The 27,322-nt window shown below is 37.1% G+C and overlaps 1 protein-coding gene across 2 annotated transcripts in view; it reads left to right on the plus strand.

Moving 5' to 3' along the window:
• SERPINI1 (serpin family I member 1) overlaps positions 1-27,322 on the plus strand; it is an 89,863-nt gene that overhangs the window by 35,939 nt on the left and 26,602 nt on the right. For both annotated transcript variants that reach the window (XM_032173957.2, XM_032173956.3), the window contains exons 2-5: positions 17,872-18,139; positions 20,534-20,764; positions 22,695-22,889; positions 24,226-24,430. In XM_032173957.2, coding sequence (XP_032029848.1) covers positions 17,890-18,139; positions 20,534-20,764; positions 22,695-22,889; positions 24,226-24,430 — 881 coding nt within the window. In that variant the 5' untranslated portion in view covers positions 17,872-17,889. The remainder of the gene's footprint in view (positions 1-17,871; positions 18,140-20,533; positions 20,765-22,694; positions 22,890-24,225; positions 24,431-27,322) is intronic.

The following is a 27,322-nucleotide window of genomic DNA, read 5'->3' on the forward strand; positions in this document are numbered from 1 at the left end:
ATAACTTTTGCATTTGTGCTCTGTGAGTGTTTTACCTGTTTAACTTTTTTTTTTAGTTAAAAATGTTTAAGTACTGTAATGAAATAAATGACAGGTTAACATCCCAATAAATATATTTTATGTTTGAGACCTGTTGTAGAATTATTTGGCACAAGCAGGACCGATATGTTAAATGTCATCCACACTTAAGGAATACCTTGCCAGCAAGCAAGCCAGTTTAAAACTAGATGGACTGTGTGTGTGTGTGTGTGCGTGTGTGTGTGTGTGCGCGCGCGCACACGCACACATGGAATTTAGCAGAGTCGGTCTTTTACAGGGAATTCTTGCATTAAATTAACAGAAGTGAACCTGATGACCTCTAAATATCATCCAACATGGGCAGCATGGCATAGTGAAATAGTACGAGACTTGAAGCCTTCAGATGAAAGTTCAGATCCCCTCTTCACTCCTTAATAAACTGTATGAACACGATATAGTATAGGTTTCAGTTTCTTAATCTACAAATGGGATTGCTTCCATCTACCTATAGGCTTGTTATGAGCATTAGCAATAACTTATATTATGTCTAGAAGTTTGGTTCATTATATTATTTTCCATCTCCACAGATCTAAGAATGAATGATCCTTGGGGAGAAAATTGAGGTCAAAGGATATATTTTATGGGAGGAACTTCTCCTTTCATTTTGAAACTTAGATATTTCTATCATATTCCTGAATGTTATTAACAATTCTCTAGATCTTTTACCTCCCATCCACTCACCTATAAAATTCTACAAGCAATACTAAAAGTGAGGAAATATGACTGTATATCCCAACCTGTTTGGGTAGTCTGCCTTGCACTTACCTCAAGTTGAGCTTTGCTTCTTATTGGTTTTCTTATTGGGATTTTAAAATTGTATATTCAAATGTAGCTGTATAGATCTGTTACGGAGTAAAATCCATGATGCTCATGGCAACCCGATGTCCATCATGTAGTCATTCTCTGCAGGGCTAATTGTCTGTATTTTTAAAAAGTTAAGTCAAAAGAATTGTTTCATTTTATTCTAATTCATTTATGGACATGTCTTATCTCCATGACAGTCTCTAACACATACCTTGGAGTCATTAAAATATTATCTGAAATTCAACTGCAGAGGAGTGTACCTATAGTATCAGCTGCTCAGGAAGATGAGGCAGGAAAATTGCTTGAATAGCCATTGTATTCCAGCCTGGGCAGCATCTTGAGACTCTCTCGATAGATAGATAGATAGATAGATAGATAGATAGATAGATAGATAGATAGATAGATATACATATATATACACAAGTGTATACATGTGTATATATATGTATATCTATCTATCTATCTATCTATCTATCTATCTATCTATCTATCTATCTATATATTTCCCTGAAGTTTATCTGACACAACTAACTTTAACATTTGGTAGTGCTTAAGACAAGAAGCAAATCAAAAGTTATAAAACCAAAAGACTCCAACACATTTGCCTGCATTTCATCATGACTGTTCTAAGAACTTTCAGTGGTTACCTAAGGAGAGGGACACATCCTAACTATAGCAGGGCAGTGAATGCTATTGCTCACAATGTAAGATCCATTACTTACACTTCCCATTCTACCTGTCAAATGATGGGAAAAGCTTTAAGCTGCTATGTAAGCAGCTTGATAAAAGACAGTTTCCGGTTAGTGAGGACTGTTATACTTGGATTTGATACAGAAAAATAAATTAAATCCATTTCTCTCGAGATCTCCAGAAATAAGAGTGGTCGATTTACTATTTTAAGTGCCTTGTGAAGAACTACAATATTTCCCCTACGTTTTTTTTCACCTACACCAACATTAACATTGGCTGATTTCCTTGACACATCTTTCTACATACTTCCTAAAACTGTTACTATATTATAAATGTTGTTCCGAAAATTACAAGCAAATGTAACTAGAATACTTTGATAGAGCCTTTTTAAAATTTACTTACGTTTTAGTTGTTTGCCTACACTCTGCAGTAAAAATTATAAGTTGTCTTTTCAGTCATTCACACTGATGAACAGGAACAGGAAACCAAAGTTTCTTTTAGAAATACCTCTATTACAATGTGTGTGGCAGGTTTATAAATAGAATTAACAGGCAGGTATTTTCAGATAGCATTAGTACAGTGTTAGTCAATGTCTTTGTTTTTGTTTTTTTTTCAGACGGAGTCTCACTCTGTTGCCCAGGCTGGAGTGCAGTGGCATGATCTCAGCTCACTGCAAGCTCCGCCTCCCGGGTTCATGCCATTCTCCTGCCTCAGCCTCCCAAGTAGATGGGACTACAGGTGCCCGCCACCATGCCCAGCTAATTTTTTGTATTTTTAGTAGAGACGGGGTTTTCACCATGTTAGCCAGGATGGTCTCGATCTCCTGACCTCGTGATCCACCGGCCTTGGCCTCCCAAAGTGCTGGGATTACAGGCGTGAGCTACCGCACGTGATAGTCAATGTCAAGGAAATTTTTTTAAGTTTATGGGAGCTTTAAAAAACAAAACAGTAAAATTACTTTTGACATATTCTTTGTTACTTTGACTTTCGCCACAGTCTATAGTCCTGAAAAAGACTATTTATAAAGTAACGTACGTAACTTAATTTCCCCAGGGTAAAATAAGTGTCAGCTACAAGTATTTTTGTGATTAAAAAAGAGCCACTTAACTTAGGTTGGTGTTCCATATCAGTTAGAGATTTCTTCTGTCAATTTCTAGCATTTCTACCACAAGTTTTTTTTTTTTTTTTTAAAGAGTTCTTAGAGGAAATAATAAAGATTTTTTTCCAGATATCTAAATTAGTATACATTTTTAAAACATCATAATAACTCTATGAAATATAAAGTAGCAAAACAACATATGAAAGTTCTCATCTTCAGCTTGGCACACAGCTAATGCTTAGTAAGTAGCAGATTGAGGCATATGAGGTTGCCAATATTTGACCACTTGGACTTATAAAAATGACAATTTCATGAGATTCAAGTTAATATTAGTATTCTTCCTTATTTGCATTGGTGTCAGAATCCCATTAGTCTAATTCACCTTACCAAAAGGGCCCTCAGATCTCGAGAAAATTATGGTTATTGGCCAAGATAAAAGTGTATCTGCATGGCTTCAGTAGCTACTGCAGCAAAGTGAACCTATCCATTTCACCTCAGGAGAGTTTACAGATGTTCTCAAACCTCATATCTGATCTTATAAAGCAGAGGTCCCCAATCCCTGGGCCATGGACCAGTACTGGTCAGTGACCTGTTAGGAACCAGGCCGTACAGCAGGAGGTGAATGGTGGGCAAGCGAGAATTACCAACCCGAGCTCCACCTCCTGTCAGATCAGCAGCAGCATTAGATTCTCATAGGAGCCTGAACCCTATTGTCAAGTGTGCATGTGAGGGATCTAGGTTGTGCACTCCTTATGAGAATCTAACTAATGCCTGATGATCTGAGGTGGAGCAGTTTCATCCCCAAACCATCCCCTCACCCCTGTCGACTGAAAAATTGTCTTCCACAAAACCTGTCCCTGGTGCCCAAAAGGTTGGGGGCCACTGTTACAAAGTACAGCAAGTGGTTAAAGCTAAAGGAGTAAAATAACAGTTGTGAAGCTGACATTGTAGTGGAGAGAGACACAGAATCCAAAAAAGCAAAAAAGACAAAAACAATCTACAAATATAATACGAATACCATTTAATATGGGAGGCTTTGATGTATACGTATGACTAACAGTCCTATATCCTGCTGTCCTGTATCAAGATATCATTATATTATAATAACATATTTCCAGTTCGGCCTGTTCATTATCAAGATAAGTTTAAAACTGTCTTTGAATGCTCTAAAAGTCTGTGCGAATTTTAAGTGTGTGTTCTAAATAACTTCTCTGAAAATTTTACCTGATTTCCCAGCCCTTCAGGGTACAATGAAGTGTCACTTTATTATTATTATTATTATTATTATTATTATTATTATTATTATTTGAGACAGAGTCTCGCTCTGTTGCCCAGGCTGCAGTGCAGTGGCGCAGTCTCAGCTCACTGCAACCTCCACCTCCTGGGTTCAAACAGTTCTCCTGTCTCAGCCTCCAGAGTAGCTGGGATTACAGACACCTGCCACCACGCCCGGCTAATTTTTGTATTTTTAGTAGAGACGGGCTTCACCTGAAGTGTCACTTTAACACATGAATGATTAGAGGATGAGTCAGGCTACAACTCTCTTTATTAGCAAAACAATTGGGGAGCAACTTTATATCTGAGTATTTTTAGACTTTCAGGGACACAGCCAACTTTTAAAATTTTATTACACGAAAACATTTTAATAATAAAAAATTAGAAAATGTAATTTCTTTTAAATTCTTCATGAAAAGCTGAATATCTCCTTGAACAATGTAGACCTAGTAGATGAAGAAAAATACCACAAAGGTGGGTTGCCTGTTTCATCCTGTTTTTTCTGTATCCCTAGCATCTAGCTCAGGGGCTGGCACATAGCTGGCAAGAATACATATTTGTTGAATGAATGAATGGAGTGAATGCAATTCTAAGTATTGCATTAATATGTAAGTCTTTAGCTCATTAAATATCCTTTTTGTACAAGAAATTGTTCAGTAAAAATATTCTTTTCTCCACTGCACTCCAGCCTGGGCGACAGAGCGAGACTGTCTCAAAAAAAAAGCGAAAAAAAACATACTCTTTTCTCACCTACAAAATGGGGGGAGGCCTTACAAGGTGTTTCCAGCATAAATATTCCACAGTCTTGTAAACAGGCAAGCCCACTGTCTAGGGAAGAGATCAAACCGTAGGGATTTCTTAAAGCATTAATGGGTAAGTTAAGACCATTAATGCCTGGCTTCATTCCACAATGGCCTTGGGCCACATGCAGTCTTGATTGATGATGACTTTTTACCCGTCTCTCTGAAACTACTTGCTGATTTTTGTCTTAGGGCTTGTGTGTCACTTGTTTAGCTCTCCTGACATTAATCCAAAGGAAGTCATTCATTGGCAAGTACAAATTCTCCCCAATTATGCCAAAGAGAATTATTCATTACATTTTATGGAAAGCCCAAATCTTATTTCCAGGAGGGCTGGGGACCTGCCAGCGCACTGGGTTTTGTTGGCATTGATTGATTTTGCTTTCCCCAGGCTTTTAACCAAAAGCCTTTGGAATTCCAGATGGAGCCTCTTTATCGTTTGAGATCTCCTGAAGAAAGGGAATTTGTTTTTAAATAAAAATATCTTAGCTAAGGACACATGTTTTGTGGGATTAATGCTACTAATTTTTCTCTGCTTTTGTTTTAAACACTTGAATTACGGGCTCTTTGGTCAAGAACCAATGTTAGGAAAAGTTGGTCTGTTTAGCCTACTTCTAGCTGTGTCTGCACTGTTTAATGCAGTAGGCACTAGCCACATGTGACTATTTGATTAATCAAATTAAAAGTTAAGTTCCTTGATTTCACTAGTCAAATTGCAAGAACTCAATAGCCAAAAGTGGCTGCTGGCTGTCTCACTGGAGACGCACACATATGTAGTATTTCTGTCAGCACAGAAAGTTCTATTAGACAACACCGGCAAAGACTATCTCCTTGACTGGACTTGAGTCAGACTCCTCTGAACTGTCTTCTCAACTAGGCCCTGACCTTGGACTCTGTCCTTGACCTACTTGGTCCAGTTTTAGTAAGAATCTTGCTGAGTCAGTATAGTGAGAATCCCCTAGTCTTGATATATGATGAAATTCCTCATCTTGCCCATCCTACCCCCATCATCCTCCATATCTTATCACTCTGGCCTGCCTTCACCAGGAATCCTGTCAGGTCAGTTTAGGTACGGGCCCCCTTATTCCTGATCTTTCCTCTTAGTAATTTTCCATTCACTGACATCCACTCTGCTCTTTGGCTATAAATTCCCACTTGTCCTGGTATTTGGAGTTAAACCCGATCTCTCTCTACTACTGCAAAACCCCCACTGCAGTAGTCCCTCTTGATCAGTCCTCCTTATCATCTTTGACAATGTCGTGAGTATGTTTTTTCTTTATTGACATTATCTTAACTTCTAAAAGGACACAAAATATTCAAGTATTTTAGCTTTTAATTTTAAAAATTTCTTATTACCTAAGATGGGAAGAGGATTGGCCAGAGATTTATTTATTCAGCATTTATTTATTGAGTCAAAACAGTTTCACGAGAGGTTATTGTAGTTGTGAAATATTCTTGGAGGTTAAAACCCTCTGTCTCCCACTACACAGGTGATGTTGTGGTCCAGGGATGCACCCGGGGAAAGCCCAAAAGCTTTTTGGAAGTCTCAAACACTGCTAAAGAAAGGGAGTCTTCTCTTCTGAGTCACAGTTCATCTTCATTTCAACCACCCTTCTCTCAATGCTGAGGAATTCAAATTTAATATATTAAATATATAAGAAAGTACTTTAGAAATTCTAGGGAGTTTTGGCACTACATATTCTTAGTTGTTTCCAAACATTTCTAGGGCTAGATTGTGTTACGGTTTGAATGTGCCCTCCAAAAGTTTATGTGTTGGAAACTTGATTGCTGCTGTAACAATGTTAAGAGGTGGGGCTTTGGAAGTGATTGGGGTATGAGGGCTCTGCCCTCATGAATGGATTAATGCTGTTATCATGGGAGCAGGCTGGTTATTGCAGGAGTTTGGCCTCCTTTTCCTCTCCATACTGCCCTCTCTCATCTTCTCTTGCCTTTTTACCTTTCAGCCTTCCACAATGGGATGACCCTCATCTGATGCTGGTGCCATGCTCTTGGACTTCCCAGCATTCAGAATCATTTGCCAAATAAACTTCTTTTCTTTATAAATTACCCAGTCTGTGGTTATTCTATTATAGCAACAGAAAAGAGACTAAGACAACTTGTTAGTCCCCAAATGAGCAGGTCATCAGGTCCTACTGTACTCTTGGATGCATGTAAAATAACCAAGAATTTTAGACCTGTGTTACAGCCCAGTGGGTTCTTCTTTCCTGCTGCACAGATAAAGCCAATACACTAAGACAACACTGTTGCAGCAGAGAAAGAATTTAATTATCACAAAGCAGCTGAGCAGTAGAATGGGAGATATTTCTCAAATTTGCCTTCCTGAGATCACAAAGGCTATGGTTTGTAAAGATAATTTGGTGGGCAGGGGCTAGGAAATGGGTTTCGCTGATTGGTTGGGGATGAAATCATAGGAGATTCAAACTGTCTTTGGAAGCTGAGTCAGTGTCTGGGTGGGGATCACAGGACCAGTTGAGTCCGTTCCTTTGTGTGAGTCACTGATCTGGGTGGCATCAGTTGGTCCACCTGTATTCAAAAGCCTGAAAAATACCTCAAAGACAAGTCTTAGATTTTGATAATAGTGATGTGATTTATAGCAGCAATTAGGAAAGTTCCAAATCTTGTGACCTCTGGCTACATGATTCCTGAGCAGTAAGCAAGCTAGAGAACAATGGCTGATTATCAGTTAACTATGATTATAGGCTGGCAGAATTCAGGCCCTTACCATAATTCTAACCTTGTGGACTTTCAATAGTTTTAGGAAGGCAGTTAGTTTCAGTTCCCAAACAAGAAAAGAGTTAGTTTGGGGAAGGGACTATTATCATCATTTCTTTAAAGTTAAACCATAAGCTAAATTCCTCTCATAGTTAGCTTGGCCTATGCCCAGGAATGAGCAAGGACAGATAGCTTGTGAGGTTAGAAGCAAGATGACGTCAGCTGTGTTAGATTTATCCTGCTACTATAATCTTTGCAAAGGCAATTTCAACTGTAGCACAGCCAAGTCAGTGCCAGTTGCTCTGTGATCAGTAATTCCAAGCTACAGAGTTCTACCAAATCATTTTGGGCTATCACTGATACAGTACAAATTCAAGCAATGATTAAGGAATGGTTAGTGATTAAGAAAAGGCTAATATTCCAGTACCTTCCTAGTCTAATTATTGGATTATTCTATGAACATACATATTTTTAAAAGAAAAATTTCTAGCTTAAAAAATTTTTTAAACCAATTAAATGGTAATTATTTTTAAGAAGGTTATAATCTTGACTCTCATACAAATGCAAAACAAACATATATCAAAGATTTTTTTAGCTCAATAATTAATGAGATAGCCAGTAAGCTATTAGAACCGATTCAGGAAAGGATCCAAAAAGCAAATGACTACATAAGCCTTCAGAAATACCAAAATACATTTGCTTAATAGATGCAAACTGGCCAATATCCACAGGGCAATAATCAATTGCATTCCACTATACCTGTATGTTGTGCATTATTATGGACTAGAATTATTTGTCTCATGACCAGTTTTCTACAATACAGAGAGTTGTAAAATTGTTCAAAGAAAACTTCAAAACCCATAGAGTCAGATAACCTAGAAATGTATGTTTTCAATAATACCTAGTTTTCATTGAAGACATCCAGTAATCATCTTGGCCCATTCCCAAGTCTTTCATAATTTTTTTTCTGGTAAATTAACTCTTCATATATTACTCTCTCCATGGTTATGCCCTTTTGATGTACCTGGCCATTTTCTCAAGTTCACCTTATTTGAGAGATATCTGAGGAGATTTCCCTTTTGTTTGATTCAATAGTACAGAAAAAAAAAAAACAAACATGTCTCCTATTACAAACTCCAAGTTAAGAGGTATGGGAAGGGTCACAATGAGCTGGGTAGCTAGAGGGAGAGGCAAAAGAAAGAGAAAAAGGAGAAAGGATTAAATCATTTATATCATAATTTCATGGATAGTATTACAGAATTAAGTCTCTTTGTAGTCCCTCATTTCATAGGTTCTGGCCCATTGGCTTGAAGAGACATCTTAATTTAGTAATGGTTTTTTGGAGGAGAAAGAAAATTTGAAAAGGAAAAAATATATACTTCTTTAAAAAACAGAGTATATTTATACCATGACATATTATTCCCTCAGTAAACAACAGTTTAAACCTTTTTAACATTCTTCTGAATCACTTTGTCCATCATTTATCATGCATATGACATGATACTTTCATAGTGCATTTCCTGATTGAAACCTTTTTAGCAGCTTTGTGATTGAAAATGTAATCTTAAAGCATTTCAAAGAATACTGGGATATTTTCTACATAATCCACCCCATACTCCTACTCTCTCTACACACTCCAATTTAATTATATACCTGAGGTTACGCAGCTAATTTTGAAAGTTGTAAGGAAGGTTTTGATAGCTTACCACCTAAGCAGTTGTCCTCAGCATAGCATTCACGGGGTATTCACTTTTCCTAGCTTTGAAAACACTGTGATCTATTCTGTAAGACTGACAAATCCTTCTGCCTTTAACTGTGCTGGTTGGCATCCAACAGACAGTCCTTTTGGATAACCCAAGGCCAAAAGATTTATTAACTTGCACAGATTTATCTACTTGCATGTGTTTTCTATTCTTGGGTCCTCTGTAAAACATTTAATTGTTATTTTACAAGAGAATCACTTGGTTCATTTCTTGAGTGATGAATATTTGCATTACTTACAGTAAATTTACATCCTCTGGTGCTCTTCATTCTCTTCTGCATACACAGTACTTTTTCTGTTCAGTTCTGCCATCACAGTACAGTCCTATTGAGGACAAGTCCACATCCAAGTTTAAGGAAAACTACTGTGAGAGGCAGGACCAATGGAAACAATTCAACTGAGGGAACAAGGATAAACAAACAGCTTAAAGCACACACTTGTCTAGGCTATGGCACATGCACAGGAAATGACAGCTCTGACACATAATTGTCTGTATGATGATCAGCTGATTTCTTTGGACATTGATTATAAGATTTATTAGAATTAGGAAAGGGAAGGAACACTATACATGAGGAATTTGCAAAATTACAGATTTCTAAAATACAGATTGTTTCACAAAGTGTGACCCCCTTTTTTTTTGACAAGTTTTTTTGACAAAGTTCCTAGCTTCATTGCTGCTGATCTAATCGTGCCTTTCTCTTAGCAAATCGGGAAACACAGGCCTGGAAACTTTAACTTATTCCAACTTTCACCAAGGTAGCTAGTATTAACCAAAGTTAAAGCAATGGTTTCCAAACTCCCAGTTTTCCAAACACCTATGATAAAGTTTTCACCAGTCTGTGGCAAAATGAAAAAAACAAAGTAGTGAATTTTTATGAATTCAAAAATATCCACTTCAAGGGATTGTTTTATTTTCATGTTGAAATATTCATTTTTTATGTGATTGATGTATTCTTTATTTTGTATGATTAAAAGAGGTATTATTTTTGTAAATTTTTCTGCCGCCACCCCAATATATTAGTAGAACAAAAATTTAGTAGTCCTATGTAGGTTCTTTCAACTAAAGGAATTACTAGTCCTTTACATACAAAAGTCTGAGAATTAACAGGCAGGGAACTTCTAACACAGTGTTCTTTTTGTTAGGCATCTCTCCCTAGTTATTTCTTGTGGCTTTTTTTTTTTTTTTACTGGAGAAAGGGCCTCCCTCAAGCATTTTTCTCAGCTACCAAAGGACACCTCTCTCTTTTTCTCAACTCACAATTATGAAACCATTTTTTATAATTTTAAAATAATTGGGTTATAAAAAAGATGCATTTATGAATAATCAATCCCTTATAAATTAGATGAACTACCAGGGAAGTTGAAAAAGACTATCTTTTTTTATAATGCGGACTTTCAGTTTTGTGATTCATCATACCTCAATTACAAGAAGATTTAGTTCCCTTACTTGTTTTAATGAAGTGTTTTCTAAAGTAGTATACATGTATGCACTTATATGCAACTTACTCTACCACTGGTAACAAAGGAGAGAAATGCAAGAATTAACGGCAGTTTATTCATAGCTAACCTACTTCTACCTTTTCTACTACCATAGCACTATCTACTACTATTCTGGTACTGCAGCCTCTTGTTGTTTTTATGTAAAGGCATTTTACAGAGTAGCTAGAAAAATAATAAATCTCCAATGTAATTATCTATGTGAGAGTAACTCATTTGAGAATGTATTGATTATTATGAGTAATAGTAGGGCCCTGGCATTTTGTAGACTAATGTTAATATTGTAATGTTTTGGTACCACCTTCTGCGATTGTTCGAGGTAGTGTACTTGTTATTATATTATGTGTCCAGTCATTGGTGACAATACCACTTTGTCGGGCTGTAGAGATGGAAACACTTTTTCAAAGAGAAGAAAAAATTGAGCTACTACCCCTGGGCTCAAAGTAGATTAGCCTTAATAATTTAGAAGTGACAACTACTCTTGCTGTTCCTTCTGGTACAGCATTATGGGCCTTTACTTGTCACACTATATTAATTTAATATTTATTTGGCACCTACTATGTGTAATTAATTAGGTGCTCATTCTGATTATCCTAAGATATACAAAGATGAATATCCTTCCACTCGTGTCCTCAAAAAGCTTAGGACAAGAGATGATCCATGTACGAAATTACCTGTAACAGAAGGAAGCAGTGGTATGTGCTATTGGAGAGGTAGAGGTAAAAACTTGCCAGGATTTCAAAGGAGGGAGGAAGTTGCTGTTTTAATTGAAGAATCAAGTGGGTATTCATGAAGGCGATGAAAATAGAACAGAACCTGGAGAAGTGCTTTGGATTTGAACATATGGAACTTGGGCTAGATTAGTTTCAGAACGAGAACTACACAAGCCAGTAACAGGAGAGGAAAATTCTGGTGTATCTGATGCAAAACGGAGTCTGGCTAGAGTTACAGGATCCATGAAGGAGTAGTAAGTAGAAAGTTATGCTGCGTCACAGTACAAAGGCTGTGTTATATTCAGGACTAAAGATTTTGGGCTTTGGTCTACAGGTATGAGAGAACTCCTGAGGTTTTGTAAACATAGGAATAGCCTGGTCATAAGGAGTATCAAGACAATTGATCTGGAGGCTCAGCATACGTTGGATTGAAGAGGCCAATAACCAGCAGTTTAGAGAGTGGCTGGGAACCAGAACCGTTGGTACAGTCCTTGAGATGCACTGAGAGGAAGAACTGTCATTGTGGCCATGGGAATGGCCATGGGATGATCAACAGGAGAGGTGCCAGGGTGCAACATGGAATGAGTGTTTGACAATGAATTGACCATGAGGGAAAAAGAGATGGAGGGGAGTCAAATGCTTTGACATTGAAAGAAAAAAGAGTAGATTTGATCAGATAAGGAGTCCTGTTTAGGCCTCCTTGAATTCAAACTGCTGGCAGGCATCAACGAATAAATATCCCAAGAACAATTACCAATGCATATCAAAAATTAAGATAAAAATGAAGCCAGAGCTATAATTTTACTTATTTAGGAGTAATCTTAATAGATATAATACTTGAAGTATCTTTGTTTTGAGAGTTCACCAGTGGGCATGAGAAGTGTACTACCAAGAAGAGAGAAGGGCCAGGACTACATCTGTGGAGAATATCAACATTTAAAATGTAGAACAAGGAAACCACTCCTTTCAGCCCCCACCCAGCCAAAAACCTAGAAACTAAAAATAACTACCCAACATTCAGGAGAAGTCAGAGGCAGCAGAGGCAAAGGAGGGAGCCAGCAACCAGCAGCAGAGAGGCTAGAGTAGGCTAGCAGAGGTAATTTTGCTTGCAAGCTGGACATCTTGCCTTCAAAAGGAAGAAAGATCACTTAACTGTAGATAGACACGTGTGTTTCCAGAGCAGAGTTCTTTCAGCTCTCTGAAAGAGTTCCCTGACAAGGCCTGCTCCCACAATTCACAGCCACATGGTCCAAATTTCTTGGCAGAATGTGTCATAAGTGGCCTGCTGCCCACTGCCCTGGCAGAGCCCTCTCCCACAAACATAATGGGAGCTCTTTCCAGGAGTCCAGAAGCCCAAAGATACATCTGTGGTTTTGACATCCCGTTTTCCCCAGTAAGAAAAACCTGCAGAGCTGCAGGTCCATCTAACGTTGCTTTTTTTTCTATCTGACCATCTGTAACCTCTGTAAACCAGAGGTTTTTAACCTGAGATCAGTGAATATTCTGGCCAGTGGATATAATTTTCTGCTATCCATGTGCGTGTATTTTCCTGCAGGGATGATTTATTCTTCTCATTCTTAAAAAGATCTATTTTCTTAAAGAGCAACTGTCATATTAATTGTACACTCTTGTAAATAACGTGAGTTCCTTGAGGACAAGAGCCTGTCCTTATAAATTTTGATAACCTCATGGTTATCCTCAAGGACTCGATCAGTCTTGGCTGAATAAATGGCTAATGGTGCTACATTAGATGGGCAACAGAGATGATTGTATTAGTCCGTTCTCACATGGCTATGAAGAAATACCTGAGACTGGGTAATTTATAAAGGAAGGAGGTTTAATTGACTCACAGTTCCACATTGCTAGAGAGGCCTCAGGAGACTTACAATCATGGTGGAAGGCAAAGAAGAAGCAGGCACCTTCTTCACAGGGTGGCAGGATGGAGAGAGTGCAAGCATGGGAAATGACAGACGCTTATAAAACCATCAGAACTTGTGAAACTCACTCACTATTATGAGAACAGCAATGGGGAAGTCGCCCTCATGATCTAATTACCTCCACCTGGTCCTGCGCTTTACCAAATTGGGGATTATGGGGATTACAATTCAAGATGAGATTTTGGCTGGGGACATAGCGAAACCATAACAATGATAAAAATACTCATTTTGGTTCTCTGGCCTATTTAACTTAAAAAATATAGATACCTAGGAAACATTTTTTCATAATGTCCTCTGTTAGAATAACTTGTTGCTTAAAATGAGTGCTTCACGCCAGGCATGGTGGCTCACACCTGTAATCCCAGCACTTTGGGAGGCCAAAGCGGGTGGATCATGAGGTCAAGAGATCGAGACCATCCTGGCCAACATGGTGAAACCCCGTCTCTACTAAAAATACGAAAATTAGCTGGGCGTGGTGGCATGCGCCTGTAGTAGTCTCAGCTACTTGGGAGGCAGAGGCAGGAGAATCGCTTGAACTCGGGAGGTGGAGGTTGCAGTGAGCCGAGATCTCACCACTGCACTCCAGCCTGGCGACAGAGCGAGACTGTGTCTCAAAAAAAAGAGTGCTTTGCACACTCTCTCTTATTTATTTCCTTAATAATTTTGCAGAGTGGGGATTAATACCTTTATTTCATTAATGAGGATGCTAGGGCTGAGAGAATTCATGTGACTTGCTGAGGGTCAAACAGCATGATAGCCAACGGGACTTACATCCAAGTCTTTGTTCTCCATCTTATATATTGTCCCACTGTTCCAAGGACTGGAGAGCCAGGTTAGTTTAGCCAGGTTAGTTTAGGTAAAGCCCTGTAAAGCTGACTTGGGCTCTAATCCTGGCTCTAGCACTTCCTGTATGACCTTGGGCAAGTTCCTAACCTCTGTAAGCCTGCATTTCCATTAATAAAATGGAGATAATAAGTGTCTGTACTTATAAGGTGATTGCAAAGTTTAAATAAGATAGTTGTTATAAGTATTCAACAAATGTTAACTATTATTATTATCATCTTATGGTGCGTTCATTTGTAAACAAAAATGCCTGTGATCATAGTAGATTTTGCCTTGTTTTATGGAATGCTAATTGGTAATAGGTTGGATTTTGTTTTATACAAGTACAATATTTTTCTTAGCCTAAAATATGATATTCATGTTAAATGCAGTGGTTTCCAAATGGTTGTGTTATTGACTGACAGATGCAAGTGTCATACAGTAAATTTAATTGCTTGGTCTTACACACTTATTCATTGCATAATGACAGAGATATATTTGAACAAATGAGTCATTAGGCAATTTCACTCTTGTGGCAACATCACCGAGTATACTTACACAAACCTAGATAGCATAGCCTACTACACACCTGGGCTATATGGTATTACGTAGCTCCTCGGCTACAAACTTGTACAGTATGTTACTGTACTGAATATGGTAGGCAGTTGTAACACAGTGGTATTTGTGTATCTAAACATAAAAAAGGAATAGTAAAATACACTATAACCTGCCTTTCCAGTCCTTGGATAAATGGGACAAGATATAAGACTTGGAGAAGATAGGCCAGGCGCAGTGGCTCACGCCTGTAATCCCAGCACTTTGGGAGGCCAAGGCGGGCAGATCACTTGAGGTCAGGAGTTCGAGACCAGTCTGGCCAACATGGTGAAACCCCGTCTATACTAAAAATACAAAAAAAAAATTAGCCGGGCGTTGTGGCGGGCGCCTGTAGTCCCAGCTACTTGGGAGGCTGAGGCAGGAGAAAGGCGTGAACCCGGGAGGCGGAGGTTGCAGTGAGCCAAGATCGCGCCACTGCACTCCAGCCTGGGCGACAGAGGGAGACTCCGTCTCGAAAAAAAAAAAAAAGACTTGGAGAAGATAAAATATGATGTCCCTGTAAAGGACACTTACCATGAATGGAGCTTGCATGGGCAGAAGTTTTCTGGTTAAATCGGTGAATGAGTGGTCAGTGAATGTGATGCTTAGAACATTACTGTATGTTACCGTAGAATTTATAAACACTGTATACTTTGGCTATACTAAATTTATTAAAAATGCCTTTCTTTCTTCAATAATAAATTAACCTTCACCTACTGTAACTTTTATACTTTATGAAGTTTTAAATGTTTAAAAAACTTTTTGACCATTTTGTAATGCCACCACGTCTGGCTCCAGTAGTGTACAGCAATGTCCTAGGCTTCACATTCACTTACCTCTTACTCACTCACTTACCCAAAGAACTTCTAACCTTGCAAGCTGTGTTCAGTAAGTGTGTAAGTGTGTAACAACACTTAAAACACAGACACATCGTACAGCTGTACAAAAGCATTTTCTTTCTTTATATCCTTATTCTACAAGCTTTTTTTCTAATTTTCTACTTTTTATTTTTATATTTTTACTTTTTAAACATTTTTGTTAAAAGCTAAGACACAAATACACATATTCGCCCAGGCCTGCACATGATCAGGATAATAAACATCGCTGTCTTCCACCTCTACATCTTATCCCACTAGATGGTCTTCAGGGGCAGTAACACCCATGGAGCTGTCATCTGTGATAACAATGCCTTCTTCTGGAATACCTCCTGAAGGATCTGCCTGAGGCTGTATAACAGTTATTTTTTTTTTAATGATAAGAAGTATGTATAGTAAATACGTAAACCAGTAACACAGTCATTTATTTTCATTATCAAGTATTGTGTATTGTATGTAATTGTGCTATACTTTTATACAACTTGCAGTACAGTAGGTTTGTTTAAACATATCGCATGCATCACCACAAGTAAAGCTTCTGCCTTTTCCTGGAATTCTCTGGAGTACAAAAGGAAGTAAGAATGCCAAAGCAGCGGCAGCCCCCCAAAGGTGGCTGAAATCAGTAGACTGGCAGGGCTGCTGTGCTCTTGGCACCTGGCTTTATCCTAATGCTGCATGAGTGACAGAGCCTGCCCCGCAGCAGTGCACTCCATCTCCCATTAGCTGTCATCCCATTAGCAATGGAGGTGGTGAGAGTTCATATTTACAAAGAGGCTGAGACTTACCTTCCTAAACAAGCAATAACTATTTAAACTTGCATAAAAATGCAGGAGGGTGAAGGGGTGAGGGCAGAGGACTTTGGAACTTTTCAGACAAAAAAACGGATGCTTCTATCATGAAAATGTGAAGGACTTACAAAGTCACCAGGCAGTTCTCTGAAATTGGAGTTACAAATAAATGTTACAGGACTGAGTAGGATCTTCTAATTCATAAGCCTGTTGGAATCACTCTGCTCTTCAGTTAAATGTGTATGTACTCTGTTAATTGAGTAACGGAGACTATTAATGCTCGACCATAATTAAAATACAATTTTCCAAATGCATTTGCTCAATATCACTTTACATGTTGTTTTAGTGATTTTTTTAAACGATCAAGAACAAGTTACTTAATTGTATGAATAAACAGTTTAGCTTTCCAAATGCCTGCAGTGACAAAAATGGGAGAATACGAAGGCAAGAGGAAATCGTGTCCCCAGTGTGCTCAAGTCAGGCTGTTTGTGGGAAGACAGGGCTTCTGGAACACTGGCATGCCAAGAGGCAGAGATATTATTCAGAGATATCTGGGCACTGATGGTGTTTTTTTCTCCAAGAGAGAATGTGGCCTTGATGCCCTTCAATTTGGTTCAAGAACCTGATGAGCTTGATAATTAGAAATATTAATTTAAATAGAAACACCAGTTTGTTTGGTGTAAGCTGAAATGGTAACATAAGCCTGAATATAAATGGACTGTGTTGTAGCGAGAATTCAGCCTCATTCTCAACTTTGGTAGGGGGCTCCTCCCTGCCCAAAGATTGTCACCGGGAGAGGAGCAGCCTCCTAGGAACCAATATGTGAGGAACAATCACACAAAGATGTGCTGAGTCTGCTCCTTCTCTGGGTTACCACTTCCTGTGGGCTCTGCAACCTGGAATGAATAAACTGGGATTTGAGGCAGGTATATGTCTGATCTCTGCTCACCAGTTGGTAACCCAGCTGCAAGGTGCATTTACTTTATAAATGGGTGAAGTGACATTTTCAAATGCCTAGCGGTGCTAGTTCTTCTTAAGCCCTGCAAATATCTTTTGGTTTTTATTATACTTGTCCTAGACCTATGTAGTTTAGTGGAAGCTAGAGTAAGTCCATTCAAAGTCATGATCAAACTGTATTTGGCGAGGCTATGAAAAACTGATAAATTAGTTTCACCAAACATGACTTGTAATTACTTGTTGTGTAAGTAACTATACATACTCTTAAGCCCATGAAGGTGGGGACCATGGTATCTTGTTCCTGGGAGAGTCCTCAGAACTTTGTAGTGTTATTTGTTCATTTGACTATTAATTGACTTTTTAAAAGTAGAACCTCCCAACATATCCTTCCATGATACTTTTGTTATAGAGATAACTAATAATTAATATGTAAATTATTTTTTTTAGGCTTCAAACTATTACAATATGGCTTTCCTTGGACTCTTCTCTTTGCTGGTTCTGCAAAGTATGGCTACAAGGGCCACTTTCCCTGAGGAAACCATTGCTGACTTGTCAGTGAATATGTATAATCGTCTTAGAGCCACTGGTGAAGATGAAAATATTCTCTTCTCTCCATTGAGTATTGCTCTTGCAATGGGAATGATGGAACTTGGGGCCCAAGGGTCTACCCAGAAAGAAATCCGCCACTCAATGGGATATGACAGCCTGAAAAATGGTAAGAGTGATCAGGTTTGATTTCTCAAGACTTTTGAATTTGACTTTGACTCAGTTATGTTGTATTCTTATTCCAGACACAGCAATATTTACACAAGGTAAAAAATAATCTCATCGAAATGGTGTGGCTAGAAGGATTAGGAAACCCAAGAAATGTGTTAATTCCTGGTTCCATTTCTGGCTGAATTAATCCAAGGAAATTACATCTTTTAAAAATTATTATGATTTACATAAACTCATTGTGATTAAAAAAAGCAAACATTATTCTGGAGTTTTCAGTGTAGAGGGAGAGGCACATATTTATCACACAAATAAATGAAAAATTACAAATATGATGAGTACTACAAAGAAAGACAGCATGGTTTGCTAAGAATATCAGAAATTTTTGTTTAAAATCAGCAGTATCCTCTTGTTTAAATAGCATCCAAGATTTTTTTTGAAGTATTATCTTATAAAAATTCTATGTATTGGGGGAAATTTCTAGCCTAGTGGTATTTTGTAATCACTTTGACATGATGTTTGATTTCTATTTTAATGCTCTGATATACATGTGAAGTAGCTCATTAAAAAGTTAAAAATTAAAACAATTTCTAATGGCTTTTCTAGTTTTAAAATTAAAAGATCTACTGAGTAAAATGTAAAGGATGATCTTGAATTTTAAACTAGGTATTTTTTTCTTTTTATTATTATTATTATTATACTTTAAGTTTTAGGGTACATGTGCACAATGTGCAGGTTTGTTACATATGTATACATACGCCATGTTGGTGTGCTACACCCATTAACTCGTCATTTAGCATTAGGTATATCTCCTAATGCTGTCCCTCCCCCCTCCCCCCACCCCACAACAGTCCCCGGAGTGTGATGTTCCCCTTCCTGTGTCCATGTGGTCTCATTGTTCAATTCCCACCTATGAGTGAGAACATGCGGTGTTTGGTTTTTTGTCCTTGCGATAGTTTACTGAGAATGATGGTTTCCAGTTTCATCCATGTCCCTACAAAGGACATGAACTCATCATTTTTTATGGCTGCATAGTATTCCATGGTGTATATGTGCCACATTTTCTTAATCCAGTCTATCGTTTTTGGACATTTGGGTTGGTTCCAAGTCTTTGCTGTTGTGAATAGTGCCGCAATAAACATACATGTTCATGTGTCTTTATAGCAGCATGATTTATAATCCTTTGGGTATATACCCAGTAATGGGATGGCTGGGTCAAATGGTATTTCTAGTTCGAGATCCCTGAGGAATCGCCACAGTGACTTCCACAATGGTTGAACTAGTTTACAGTCCCACCAACAGTGTAAAAGTGTTCCTATTTCTCCACATCCTCTCCAGCACCTGTTGTTTCCTGACTTTTGAATGATGGCCATTCTAACTGGTGTGAGATGGTATCTCACTGTGGTTTTGATTTGCATTTCTCTGATGGCCAGTGATGATGAGCATTTCTTCATGTGTTTTTTGGCTGCATAAATGTCTTCTTTTGAGAAGTGTCTGTTCATGTCCTCTGCCCACTTTTTGATGGGGTTGTTTGTTTTTTTCTTGTAAGTTTGTTTGAGTTCATTGTAGATTCTGGATATTAGCCCTTTGTCAGATGAGTAGGTTGCGAACATTTTCTCCCATTTTGTAGATTGCCTGTTCACTCTGATGGTAGTTTCTTTTGCTGCGCAGAAGCTCTTTAGTTTAATTAGATCCCATTTGTCAATTTTGGCTTTTGTTACCATTGCTTTTGGTGTTTTAGACATGAAGTCCTTGCCCATGCCTATGTCCTGAATGGTATTGCCTAGGTTTTCTTCTAGGGTTTTTATGGTTTTAGGTCTAACATTTAAGTCTTTAATCCATCTTGAATTAATATTTGTATAAGGTGCAAGGAAGGGATCCAGTTTCAGCTTTCTACATATGGCTAGCCAGTTTTCCCAGCACCATTTATTAAATAGGGAATCCTTTCTCCATTGCTTGTTTTTGTCAGGTTTGTCAAAGATCAGATAGTTGTAGATATGCGGCATTATTTCTGAGGGCTCTGTTCTGTTCCATTGATCTATATCTCTGTTTTGGTACCAGTGAAACTAGGTACTTTTTTCTAACAGTATAAAAGAAGTTTAATTTCATCAAAGTAACCTAGTAATTTGAAAGAAAACAGTCTCTATAGATTGTAGCAAAATAGCAATGAAATAAAAAATAATATCAGTAGTTGATATTAACTTGCAAAACGTTAATTTGAACATCTAGAAATAGTACAAGTATTGGACCATATCAATGTGGGGGAAAGCCTGGCACTTTTCCCCTGGGTGCCTGTTCAGTTAATCTCCCTTGCTGTGCTTTAATGCTCCTCCACTCTCCTTGACATTTCACTGTGTTTGTTCTACAAATAAACTTATCCTTTCTCATCTTTCAGGTGAAGAATTTTCTTTCTTGAAGGAGTTTTCTAACATGGTAACTGCTAAACAGAGCCAGTATGTGATGAAAATTGCCAATTCCTTGTTTGTGCAAAATGGATTTCATGTCAATGAGGAGTTTTTACAAATGATGAAAAAATATTTTAATGCGGAAGTGAATCATGTGGACTTCAGTCAAAATGTAGCCGTGGCCAACTACATCAATAAGTGGGTGGAGAATAACACAAACAGTATGTCACTTGGTTCCTTTCTTCCTCTAGTAGCTTAGTTTTAACTGTCTTTAACTTCTGAAAGTATTTCCTCCTTGCTCCTTTTGCATTTTGAATGTTTGAGAGCATTTAGTTGGGTATCTAATAATTATTTTGTATAGATTATGGTCTATTTGAGAAACATTGTTATGAACGAACATTTGAGAAAGAAGTTAAATCTTTTGGCATATATAGAATTTGGCAGTGATAATCTGAAATCTGCACTCTGATTGATGAGTTTCCTCTGTAATCTTAACCACTTTATGGAATTTTGCTTGTCCTATTTAATAAATTAGTTACTAGATAGAATGGCAGTTGGCTGTCATAACAATGTGATTAAAATAGAGTAAAAAAGAGTTAAAAATCAGAGTTTATACATGTTTGTTGGCTTTTGAACCAAAGAACTTCACTGGTAATTTAAAACATTTGTATATGATTCATTTTCAAAAGAGCAGCTTATTTTAAGCCCCCCAAAATGGAGAGGAATTAGAATGAGATGCATTCATTCGAAATTTTATTGCTATTTTATATTTTTCAAATGTATTTAGGGTTTCCAAATGTTTCCTATTTTAGCATTTTATTTTCCAATTTTACCAGCAAAATAATTGAAATCACAGTCCAAAAATTGAGACTAAATTAAAAGTAAGTTTTTATAGCTGTCCATTAAATGAAGCCATATTTTCAAAGCTACCCAAATCATGTTAATCTTGAACTTTACACTGGAACAGCAACAAAAATAACCCTGAACAGATACTCAATATCCCTTAATCTCCAAGATGTAGGCATCTTTTACCTTAAGAAGCACCATGATTAATACAATGAGAGAATACAGAGCAAATTTTTGTCTTATGTTTTTTATCTATGAGATTAAAAAAAGGTTACAATAAAAGAAACTTAAATGTAGTCTTTTAATATTCAAAGAATAAATCAAGGGTGATAATCCATATGAAGTAGATTCAACTATTAAAACCCATTTGTTTTCAAACTCCTTTAGACACATTTAGCAAACAGCAAAGACCCAATATCTTTTAAAATAGATTTAGAAAGGAATACTTCAGATGATAAACACTAATGCATCATGATTTAAGCTGGCTTTCATTCATCTGTTTTCACCTACCCAAAAGCAACTGGTATATTGGCAGAATGATGTCCAGTATACACAGGGAAGAATTTGAAATTGATAATTTAATCGTGTACACTGTCCAAGAATAAACTTAGGGCTGGGCGCGGTGGCTCGTGCCTATAATCCCAGCACTCTGGGAGGCCAAGTGGAGTGGATCACTTGAGGCTAGGAGTTCGTGACCAGCCTGGCTAACATGGTGAGACCCCATCTCTTCTAAAAATACAGAAATTAGCCAGGTGTGGTGGCACACACCTATAATCCCAGCTATTCAGGAGGCTGAGGCATGAGAATCACTGAACCCAGGAGACAGAGTTTGCAGTGAGCAGAGATCATACCACTGCACTCCAGCCTAGGTGACACAGAGAGACTGTTTGTAAAACAAACAAACAAACAAAAAACAGAATAAACTTTGAAGCATTTACTGAGTGTTTACTCTATGTTAAGAGTTTTACATGCATCATTGCAACTAGAAAGTGATTAAGTCTAAGCTCATATTGTATGTGGTTCTGTAGTTTGTGTATCAAGAAGCTACTAGTACTATTTCAGGTGATATGGGTGTTTTGAATGCCGTTAATTGCTTTTATATATAGTGTGTGTGTGTGTGTGTGTGTGTGTGTGTGTGTGTGTAACTCTTTTCCCTTTGAAAGTAAGATACTTTTTATTTTCATTGTAAATTTGGTGTACAGTTTCTCTGGACCACTCTATCAGATGGTGGTTTGAAAATCTTCTGGTCCCCCTTAATCTTCCAGTTTAACATGAATTTTTATCTATTCATTTTTTCCTAAATAGATCTGGTGAAAGATTTGGTATCCCCAAGGGATTTTGACGCTGCCACTTATCTGGCCCTCATCAATGCTGTCTATTTCAAGGGGAACTGGAAGTCACAGTTTAGGCCTGAAAATACTAGAACCTTTTCTTTCACTAAAGATGATGAAAGTGAAGTCCAAATTCCGATGATGTATCAACAAGGAGAATTTTATTATGGTAAGACATTTTTTGCTTTTATTTCTCTCTTCTTGCAGAATATCAACACATTTCTAAGAAAAACATGAAGTATTCATTACTCAAACTCCTTGTCAGTCTAACTCGGGCTACAATTCAATTTTTTTGGCTCCATTTTAAAAACCCTCTAATTAGCTTCTGAGTGAATCTTATATTCATTGATGGTTTCCAGTGTATTTTCAAATTCATAAGTCGACCACACCTGCAGAGTAGCTTTATTCGTCTGAAAATACCTGACATTGTGTGAGAATGTTCTGATTTACTCCAAAAACTCATTGGGTTTAGGATGGGTTTTAGTGAACCATATGTCCCATGAAGCACTTGATTTGGGCTCTGTACCACTTTTTAAATTACAAACGTTCTTCTCATACAAGGACTTTTTTAAAAAATTTGATTTTAGACATGTGTATGTATGGCCAAACATAATTGTTTGTTTATACTTTAATTTGTTGAGAGCCTATAATTTTTAATATAATTCAATATCTTTGGCATTATTTTCAAAGATGTTTTATTGGACTCTTCAGAAGTTTAGGGTATTAGTCTTTCTTATCCACTATATTGACTTGTAATAATTTGCTAAGTTCATAGAGCACAAAGCCGATTACCTCATTTACCTAATTACCTGATTTGGAGATATCAATATTCACAAATATAATAGCTAAATATTATACAATGCTTAGATTTCATTTTGACTCTGCAAACTTTGCTTTAAAACTTGTAGTTTTTGTGATAATAAAGTGCCAGGTATTAAATGGTCAGATTTTCCCTTCTTAAAAATCAGGTGAATATTGATCAATGTGCTTTACAGTCAACTTGGAGCCAAGGCTTTATTTTTCTAACCAGGGCTTTTTGTTGTTTCTAATGCTACACTTTAGATATATTGAATTATCTCATTTAAAAATAAAAAGCAAGTCTTGAATACATGTTATTACAAATGTGAAATAATTCTGTGGATTCTAAAATAAAATAAATTATACAGGGCTGTGAACTTATTTGAATTTTAGGGCCTATTTTCAAATAAACCTGCTTTTTATCAGATGCTTGAATTTCTTTATATTCTATATACTATTTGGGAAGAAACATATATAACAAATGTAAACCTTTTGATTTATTTTCATTTTTTTAGATTTTATTTCAATACTTTTGGGGAACAGGTGTTTTTGGTTACATGGAAAACTTCTTTAGTGGTGATTTGTGAGATTTTGTTGCACAAGTACCGGAGCAGTGTACACTGTACCAAATATGTAGTCTTTCATCCCTCGCCCCCAGCTTTTTTTAAGGTTTGATATGCGTCTTTTATGGCCTTTATTTTTTTTAGGGGAATTTAGTGATGGCTCCAATGAAGCTGGTGGTATCTACCAAGTCCTAGAAATACCATACGAAGGAAATGAAATAAGCATGATGCTGGTGCTGTCCAGACAGGAAGTTCCTCTTGCTACTCTGGAGCCATTAGTCAAAGCACAGCTGATTGAAGAATGGGCAAACTCTGTGAAGAAGCAAAAAGTAGAAGTATACTTGCCCAGGTATGAGGTTCCTGTGTCACCCCTCCCACAGCATGGATGATGGGCTATCAATGAAAATCTGACCCAGAAAAACTCTTGGAACTGCTTTCAAATTATAATTCTTGTGCCACTCTCTTCTTATTCTTGTTCTTCTCCTTCTCTTTCTTCTCCTTCTTTTTCTCCTTCTCCTTCTTCTTTGATTTTCTTCTTTTTAGTATTCTTTCATAGTCATTTCTTTCATACTCATGTGGTCCTTCCCGTAGACACATGCTCACTTATTGGTTCATTCGGTGCTATTCATCAAGACCTAGTTTCAGATATAATTCAACGTTCTTGTCTTTGTTTTAGAAAATTTATCTATTTTGTCTGAATATCATTTGCATTGACAGTCTTCTGTATTTTATTAACACTTAAGATTGATTATGACTGGAGAGGAAACAATCTCTGACATTGCTAGAAGAACTGCAAACAAGTCACTGTGCTAGGTGCTGAGATGCAACCATAAATTAGCAGGAAGATGCAACTCTGCTCAAAATTCTCCCTGTGGCTAAAAGAATAAGATGCGCACAATGCCTTTAATGTCCTGAATGCCATCCCCTTCTCAACCCCATTTCTGGCCACTCACCACATCAAGCATGTTGTAGCATGTTCTGTCCATGTGCTTGTGATTATGCCACATACAACATGCTCTTTTCATGTCTCTGAATCTCCACTTATGTGTTTGCATTGGCCTAAACTGCCCTCCTCATATTTCTTTCCCAAGATAGTGTTGCTTAGCCTTTAGGGTACACCTCTAGAACCAGTTCTTCTCTGAAGCCTCCCATGAACTACCTGGAGCAAGTTACCCTCATTTTTGCTTCACTTATTTCTGTTATTACTTGTTACCATCCCATAATAACATTATCTTTTTGTAGGGCTAGTTTCCTTTCTGTAAGTTCTAGGGTAGAGCCAGTTTTCCTTCTTATAGAAAGAACACAGTAAGTGTTTGCAAAATGAAACTGAACTGAAAATGTTTATTCTATCCTTGAATACCTTAAAACCTAGTAGGAGAACTAGGCCAGTAAACACGTGGAACATGTTTATTAGCATACTATATAAATTTTAGTCTCAAAAACAAGACATATCAATAAAAAGAGACTAAATATATATGTATGTATGTATGTATGTATGTGAAAGTACAGTTAAAACACATTCCATATTAAGAAAATTGTTCAAGTATGATTAATTACTGTGAGCATTAAGGTGATAAATAAGTTATTAGTATTAAAGATGAATTATTAATAACTGATTAACCCATTCATATTTATTCTAATTTTAGGAATTATCATTTAAGGATTACATTTTATGTAAATATCAATGTTTCTAAAAACTTAGCTGATAGTTTGTTATGTAAGTGAAGGAGATCTATTTGGAACTATGGAGTTTTTGCCTGGAAAATTATGTTTTATAATATATTCATAATATGGAATATTATGTTATGTCATAATTTATTATATAGCACGTCATGTCATATATTCATAATATATAATTATAAATAATATGTAGCCATATATTTTCTATTTTATATATTTTATTTTATTTTAAGTTCTTGTATATATGTGCAGAATGTGCAGGTTTGTTACACAGGTAAGCATGTGCCATGGTGGTTGCTGCACCTATCAACTCATCACCTAGGTATTAAGCCTTGTATGCATTAGCTATTTATCCTGATGCTCTCCCTCCCCACAACACCTGACAGGCCCCAATGTGTGTTGTTCCCCTCCCTGTGTCCATGTGTTCTAATTGTTCAGCTCCCACTTATGAGTGAGAACATGCAATGTTTGGTTTTCTGTTCCTGTGTCAGTTTGCTGAAGATAATAGCTCCCAGCTCCATCCATGTCCCTGCAAAGGGCATGATCTCATTCCTTTTTATAGCTGCATAGTATTCCATGATGTATATGTACAACATTTTTTTTATCTGGTCTGTCCTTGATGGGCATGGCATTTTGGGTTGATTCCATGTCTTTGCTATTGTGAATAGTGCTGCAATGAACATATGTGTGCATGTATCTTTATAATAGAATGATTTATATTCCTTTGGGTATATACCCAGTAATGGGATTGCTGGGTCAAATGGTATTTCTGGTTCTAGATCTTTGAGGATTGACTGTCTTCCACAATGGTTGAACTAATTTACATTTCCACCAACAGTGTAAAAACGTTCCTTTTTCTCCAGAGCCTTGCCAGCATCTGTTGTTTCTTGACTTTTTAATAATTGCCATTCTGACTGGCGTGAGATGGTATCTCACTGTGGTTTTGATTTGAATTTCTCTAATGATCAGTGATGTTGAGCTGTTTTTCATGTTTGTTGGCTGAATAAATGTCTTCTTTTGAGACGTGTTGTTCATGCCATTTGCCTACTTTTTAATGTGATTGTTTACTCCTTGTAAATTTGTTTAAGTTCCTTGTAGATTCTGGATATTAGACCTTTGTCAGGTGGATAGATTGGAAAAATTTCCTCCCTTTCTGTAGGTTTTCTGTTCACTCTGATGATAGTTTCTTTTGCTGTGCAGAAGCTCTTTAATTTAATTAAATCCCATTTATTAAGTTTTGCTTTTGTTGCAATTGCTTTTGATGTTTTTGTCATGAAATCTTTGCCTGTGTCTATGTCCTGAATGGTAATGCCTAGGTTTTCTTCTAGGGTTATTATAGTTTTTGGTTTTACATTTAAGTCTTTAATCCATCTTGAGTTAACTTTTGTATAAGGTGTAAGGAAGGGATCTAGTTTCAATTTTCTGCATATGGCTATATATAGCCACATATTTTCTTGTCTGCATACAAAAGTCAAGGCAATCATAACCCAAATCTTTTTGGCTAAGATATTTAGCATGCATAAGTTTCCATGATAATACATATATGTAGAAATATTCCATT

This window comes from Hylobates moloch, unplaced genomic scaffold (assembly GCF_009828535.3).
Source record: "Hylobates moloch isolate HMO894 unplaced genomic scaffold, HMol_V3 SCAFFOLD_13, whole genome shotgun sequence".
In the NCBI taxonomy this organism is placed as follows: domain Eukaryota; kingdom Metazoa; phylum Chordata; class Mammalia; order Primates; family Hylobatidae; genus Hylobates; species Hylobates moloch.